This window comes from Myotis brandtii, unplaced genomic scaffold, assembly GCF_000412655.1.
Source record: "Myotis brandtii unplaced genomic scaffold, ASM41265v1 scaffold265, whole genome shotgun sequence".
Classification (NCBI taxonomy): domain Eukaryota; kingdom Metazoa; phylum Chordata; class Mammalia; order Chiroptera; family Vespertilionidae; genus Myotis; species Myotis brandtii.
Window position 1 is genome coordinate 1,488,440 of NW_005360086.1, and position 6,085 is coordinate 1,494,524.

At 59.8% G+C, this 6,085-nt stretch overlaps 2 protein-coding genes across 2 annotated transcripts in view; one reads left to right on the top strand and one right to left on the bottom strand.

The window, feature by feature from the left end:
- The first annotated feature begins 491 nt into the window (after window positions 1-491).
- The window catches only part of ACSF2 (acyl-CoA synthetase family member 2), a 14,790-nt gene continuing 9,196 nt past the window's right edge, over window positions 492-6,085 (top strand). Inside the window, exons 1-9 of the mRNA XM_014541176.1 lie at window positions 492-784; window positions 1,157-1,285; window positions 1,545-1,598; window positions 1,911-2,029; window positions 2,168-2,333; window positions 3,632-3,727; window positions 3,865-4,022; window positions 4,309-4,400; window positions 4,684-4,760. Coding sequence (XP_014396662.1) covers window positions 1,217-1,285; window positions 1,545-1,598; window positions 1,911-2,029; window positions 2,168-2,333; window positions 3,632-3,727; window positions 3,865-4,022; window positions 4,309-4,400; window positions 4,684-4,760 — 831 coding nt within the window. The 5' untranslated portion in view covers window positions 492-784; window positions 1,157-1,216. The remainder of the gene's footprint in view (window positions 785-1,156; window positions 1,286-1,544; window positions 1,599-1,910; window positions 2,030-2,167; window positions 2,334-3,631; window positions 3,728-3,864; window positions 4,023-4,308; window positions 4,401-4,683; window positions 4,761-6,085) is intronic.
- The window catches only part of CHAD (chondroadherin), a gene marked incomplete at its 5' end in the record, with an annotated part of 4,026 nt that continues 2,910 nt past the window's right edge, over window positions 4,970-6,085 (bottom strand). Inside the window, 2 exons of the mRNA XM_014541132.1 lie at window positions 4,970-5,456; window positions 5,700-5,976. Coding sequence (XP_014396618.1) covers window positions 5,704-5,976 — 273 coding nt within the window. The remainder of the gene's footprint in view (window positions 5,457-5,699; window positions 5,977-6,085) is intronic.

Here is a 6,085-nt window from a genome sequence, read left to right on the forward strand (position 1 = left end):
GTTCGATTCCGGTCAAGGGCATGTACCTGGGTTGCGGGCACATCCCCAGTAGGAGATGTGCAGGAGGCAGCTGATCGATGTTTCTCTCTCATCGATGTTTCTAACTCTCTATCCCTCTCCCTTCCTCTCTGTAAAAAATCAATAATAAAAATATATATATAAAGACTATAGTCCATAGTGTACATTAAGGTTTAGTCCTTGCGCTGGACTGTTCGATGGGTTTTGGCAAATGCCCAGAGGCTTTCTAACCCCGAGGGTGTCTGGGATAAGGCCATTGTTCGCAGCCCTTAGGCAACCTCTCTGCTTAGTCAAAGGAACATGATTTGCCTCAGTTTCCTTTTCCAGTATTTTTGCACCAAGGCTCCAGGCCCCGGGCTCTGACTGGAAACGGGGGAGTGGAAACTGATTAAGGACAGGAAGTCAGATTCTGGTTTGGATCTCCCCAGGGTGAAGCGGCCCCTAAGTTCAATGGCCAGGGCTCCAGTTTCTAACACATTGTAAGCAGCCTACCTCCCAGCTGGGTGTGCCAGGCCCTGGGTGCCAGGGAGGCCTGGCCCGGCGCATTGGAGCCCATGGCGCCTCTCCCTGCAGTTCCGGAGAGGACCGCACTGCCACGCTGCCTATCGGAGGCCTTAGCTATGTCCAGGGTTACACCAAATTCCGTCTGATCAACAAGACCGTGGGACGTTGCCTGGACGTCACAGCAGAGAAGTTCCCCGACCGAGAAGCGTTGATCGTCGTCCATGAAAACATCAGATTGACCTTTGCTCAGCTCAAGGAAGAGGTGGGTCCTGACCTTGAACCCTGAAAGTAGGCAGGTGCTACCCCCAGGCTTCCCTGGCTGGGTGGAGCCACAAGAGCGGCACCTGATGGGAGAAGGGGGGATCAGGGTGTTGGGGCTGCCTGAGAACCCCAAGGGACGTCAGGAGATGGGGACAGGACTGAGGCAGAGGTGGCCTGGATGCCTCTTGCATCAGTTGCGCGGGGGCAGTTGGTAATTCTGTGTATTCCATGCCCCACTCCAGATCCACTGAGGCCTGTCCCTTGTTCTTAGGGGACTCTGCTGTGAGCCGCTGGGCCGAGGGCTGAGGTGGGAGTCGTGGCCCCGTCCTGCTTGCCCACACCTTACCCCTTGTGCCCTGTCTGTTGACACCAGGTGGACAAAGCTGCTGCTGGTCTCCTGAGTATCGGCCTTCGCAAGGGTGACCGGCTGGGCATGTGGGGACCCAACTCCTATGCATGGGTGCTCTTGCAGCTGGCCACCGCCCAGGCGGGCATCATTCTGGTGAGGAGGGGTGGACCTGACCCAGCTGGGTATGCAGGGGAACATCATTCGTGGGAAGCCTGCTGGCCCCTTGGCCTCAGAACCAAACCAGCGCCTGTCTGGCTCTTTGGGTAGCTTTCTCCTGAAACCACCAAGGAGAGCCAGGGGGGTAGGGTGCCACCTCTGTCTACGCCGTGTTTCTGTGCCCGCTGAGGGTGGAGGGGCAAGGAGAGGGACAGGGTCTTCCCAGGACACTGACATCCCCTGCTGTCTCCACCAGGTATCTGTGAACCCCGCCTACCAGGCTATGGAACTGGAGTACGCCCTCAAGAAGGTAGGCTCCGCTCCTGGGGGTGGGGCTGGGTGGGTGCCTGGAACAGGGGGCTTCCGGTTGACGGGGTGGGGAAGGCATGTCTGTCCTTCCTTAGGCTGAGAGTGGGTGGGAGGAGGAGGTAGTTGGGCAGATACGAAGCTGGTGTGTGTGTGGGGGGGTGGTACATGCATGTGTCCTGGCAGTAGTGTGTGAGTGAGTTGGTGTGTGTCGTGTTAGCGGTGGTGCATGTGTGTAAGGGTAGTGGTGCGTGTGTATGAGAGAGAGCAGCGTGGGGCTTCCTGCTGACTGGGGAGGGGGGGCTCCCTCCCACAGGTGGGCTGCAAAGCCCTGGCGTTCCCCAAGCAATTCAAGACCCAGCAGTACTACAACATCCTGAAGCACATCTGTCCGGAACTGGAGAAGGCCCCCCCGGGGTTCTTGAGGAGTCAGAGGTGGGATGTCCCGGGTTAGCATGAGTGTATCGTGTGGCATCCCAGCCCCCTCCTTCCCTCCCCACCCCCAGGGAGGAGGCTGGTGTCTCTGTGGGCCCGTCCTCAGCCCCTGACTCTCTCCATCCTCCCTACCCCCAGGCTCCCAGACCTGACCACTGTCATCTCGGTGGACACCCCTATGCCAGGGACCCTGCTCCTGGACGATGTGGTAGCAGCGGGAAGCAAAGAGCAGAATATGGCCGAGCTCCGGCACGCCAAGCTGTTCCTGTCCTGCCACGACCCCGTCAACATCCAGTTCACCTCGGTAAGGCAGAGGTCGTCAGCACGGAGCCCAGGCTGGCATGCTCACCCCTGCCAGCCCCTGTGACCCTTCCCCGAGAAGGAGGGCACACGGAGGACGCCAGGAGTGCGGCCACTCTTCTCCTGGGGCTCACTCCAGCTGTCCTCTCTGCCCTGGAAAACATCAGCGACTGGCGCCCTTGTCACATGTCCCCCGTGGTACATGCATGAGTGAGTTGGTGTGTGTCGTGTTAGCGGTGGTGCATGTGTGTAAGGGGTGGTGCATGTGTGTATGAGAGAGAGCAGCGTGGGGCTTCCTGCTGACTGGGGAGGGGGGGCTCCCTCCCACAGGTGGGCTGCAAAGCCCTGGCGTTCCCCAAGCAATTCAAGACCCAGCAGTACTACAACATCCTGAAGCACATCTGTCCGGAACTGGAGAAGGCCCCCCCGGGGTTCTTGAGGAGTCAGAGGTGGGATGTCCCGGGTTAGCATGAGTGTATCGTGTGGCATCCCAGCCCCCTCCTTCCCTCCCCACCCCCAGGGAGGAGGCTGGTGTCTCTGTGGGCCCGTCCTCAGCCCCTGACTCTCTCCATCCTCCCTACCCCCAGGCTCCCAGACCTGACCACTGTCATCTCGGTGGACACCCCTATGCCAGGGACCCTGCTCCTGGACGATGTGGTAGCAGCGGGAAGCAAAGAGCAGAATATGGCCGAGCTCCGGCACGCCAAGCTGTTCCTGTCCTGCCACGACCCCGTCAACATCCAGTTCACCTCGGTAAGGCAGAGGTCGTCAGCACGGAGCCCAGGCTGGCATGCTCACCCCTGCCAGCCCCTGTGACCCTTCCCCGAGAAGGAGGGCACACGGAGGACGCCAGGAGTGCGGCCACTCTTCTCCTGGGGCTCACTCCAGCTGTCCTCTCTGCCCTGGAAAACATCAGCGACTGGCGCCCTTGTCACATGTCCCCCTCCCCTGGCCCGCTTGTCCCCGGCCCAGGGGCAGATGCACAGGGAAAGCTGGCCCCCTCATTTAGCAGATGGGGAAATTGAGGCCCAGAAGCCGAGTCTGCTGCTGGGCCACAGAGTTCTCTAAGCCACTTGGGTGGCATGGCGGACGGAAATCTTATCTTCCGTGTTTCTGGATCCTAACACCTGGCACCACGCAGGCGTGTGGTAAAAACCTTTGTGAACACGTATGGAGCGAATGAATGATCTGGGCCGCAGTCCCAGTCTCCTGACCCCCAGTCCAGAGCTTGTCCATGCAGCGGCCCAGGGCATGAAGGAGATGGGGAGAAAGAGGCCAAGTGTCACCTGTTTGTCTTGTCAGGGAACGACAGGAAGCCCCAAGGGGGCCACCCTTTCCCACTACAACATTGTCAACAATGCCAACATCATAGGGGAGCGCATGAAACTGCACCTGAAGGTGAGGGGGTGCTGGCTAAGGCTTGCGGGCACCCTGCATGGGTGGGGGTTTTGCTGGGCTCCCCCTGCTGGCTAGAGGAACTAGCTTCTGGGGCTTTGGGCTCCAGGATAGACCTAGCCTCCTGCCTCCATCTCCAGACACCAGAGGAGTCGAGGGTGATCCTGCCCACCCCCCTGTACCACTGCCTGGGTTCTGTGGGGGGCACAATGGTGAGCATGATGCACGGTGTCACCCTCATCCTGTCCTCTCCGATTTTTGATGGCAAGAAAGCGCTGGAGGCCGTCAGCAAAGAGAGGTGGGCATCAGTGGGCAGCTACCTGCTGGCTCATGAGACCCTCCTATTCCTCACTCCTGGGCCCCGATCACTCTCCAGGATGTCTCCTCCCTCCCGCCAGGAGAAAGGGAGACAGGGTAGTGGGGCACCCCCGGAGAGCATCAGTTCCTGCCTCCAAAGAACTCCTGCCTGTTCCCCTCAGTGGCAGCCTTGGCCCTTACTATAGGTTCAAGGTGGGTGGTTGAAAAGAGGGGGTTTACTTCTACATCCAAGCCTGATTTTGAGATGCCACCCCCCCCTTATACAGAGGCTCCTTCCTGTATGGCACCCCCACAATGTTCGTGGACATTCTGAACCAGCCAGACTTCTCCAGTTACGACATCTCAACCATGCGTGGAGGTGGGATGGGGCCAAGGGTGGTCAGGCCAGGATTGGCCTGGATGAGCTAGATGTGCACCCAGTCCTTTACTCAGGGGCGAAAAGGTCACTGTAGAAATGTGGGTGGAAGGGAGGCAAGGTCCCAGCCACCTGGACACCAGCCCAAGGCCAGATGCCAAGTGTAGGAACAGGTCCAGGGGCAGGGAAGAGAAGGGAAAGTTCTTCCCTAGAAAGAGCTGTAGGTGCAGGGGGTCCACTGGGCCTGGAGAAGCAGTGAGCCGTGTCAGCCCTCTCTCTGATTCAGGTGTGATCGCTGGGTCCCCTGCACCCCCCGAGGTGATCCGAGCCATCATCAACAAGCTGAACGCGAAGGAGCTGGTGGTGAGTGGCGACCGGGGCTGGGGCTGGGGCTGTGGGAGGGAGGCAGGGCAGCCTGGGGTGAGAACAGATGTCGGGGAGTGGGGCTGAGCCAGGCCAGGTCTCCAACGTAGAGCCTCTCAGCCCACCCCTCTTCCAGAAAACCGATGTGAGAAAATGCAGTCTGACCCCATCATCAGCTGGCGAGTCATGGAGACAGGGAACGGCGGGGAGTAACTATCATACATACATACATTTATACTCATAGGAACCTGGGGAAGAGGTGCAGCAGGGGGGGTATTTGGCAAAGCACCGGTATCCTGCTAGAGCGTCCTGGCAGGCAGGGGCTGGCGGAGTTGGCATATGGGCTTAAGACCCTTTCTGGACACAAGGGGCGGGGCAAGGATCTGATGTTTGTTTCCAAATGGAAGGGTGGCCATCCTGATGACCGCCCAGTTCTGGTTCTGAAGGTCTTGAGGGTCTCGGCAACAGCTTCTTTGAGAGGAGCCGTGGCGGGGGGGCCAGGTGTGATGGAGCCCTCGCTGGCAGGTAGAGAGGGTGTGGCTGGGTTCACGCTGGAGTGCTGAGCCCCCCAGCCAGGACGCGTCTAGGTGTGGACAGCTCTGTGCATCAGCAGAGGCTGTGGAAGGAGGTGGGGGTGGTCAGTAGTTTCTCCAGCAGAAGGCAGAGACCAGTCACCAGGACTGGCTGGATCAGGACCTGCAGTGAGGCAAGGATTGGGTCAGGACTCCAGGAACCCAGATGACGCTTGGAGAGAATGGTGAGAGCTGTGGGCGGTATCCCTTTAGGAGGGAGTCCCAGTTCCCCTCCTCTCCCTGCAAACCTGGAGGGCCTGCATGCCCCTCTGTGGAGAGGGAGTACCCTGGGACACCCCCTCCCCCGCCCCCTGGCTTGCCAGTATCTCCAGAGAGAGCAATTGTGACCTGCCTGCCCTGTGCCCACCTGTTCAATGGCGGCCGGCTTTCTTGGACCTCTTAGTGGGGAACTTGCAGCTGCGGAAGGCGTCCGTGTCACGGATGTGCTGGCCCTTGAACTTGGCAGGCGAGGCACAAGTGGCATCGGGGCGCGAAGTCTTGGCTTCCAGCCACCTGGAGAGACAGAGAAATGCCGGGGTTGGGGAAGGGATGTGGCAATGCTGGGGGGAGGAACCAGGATTCACTTGGCTCCAGGAGCGTCTGGGAACTGTCCCCTTCATTTCACACGCATAGGAACTCTGCTCTCAGGTAGCAGATCTAGGCCATTTGCCCAGGACGTCTTTGTGCAGGGCCAGCCTGCCTCCCCTGCATCACACGAGGGAGGGCTCTGGGGGGGGGGGGGGGGGGGGGGCC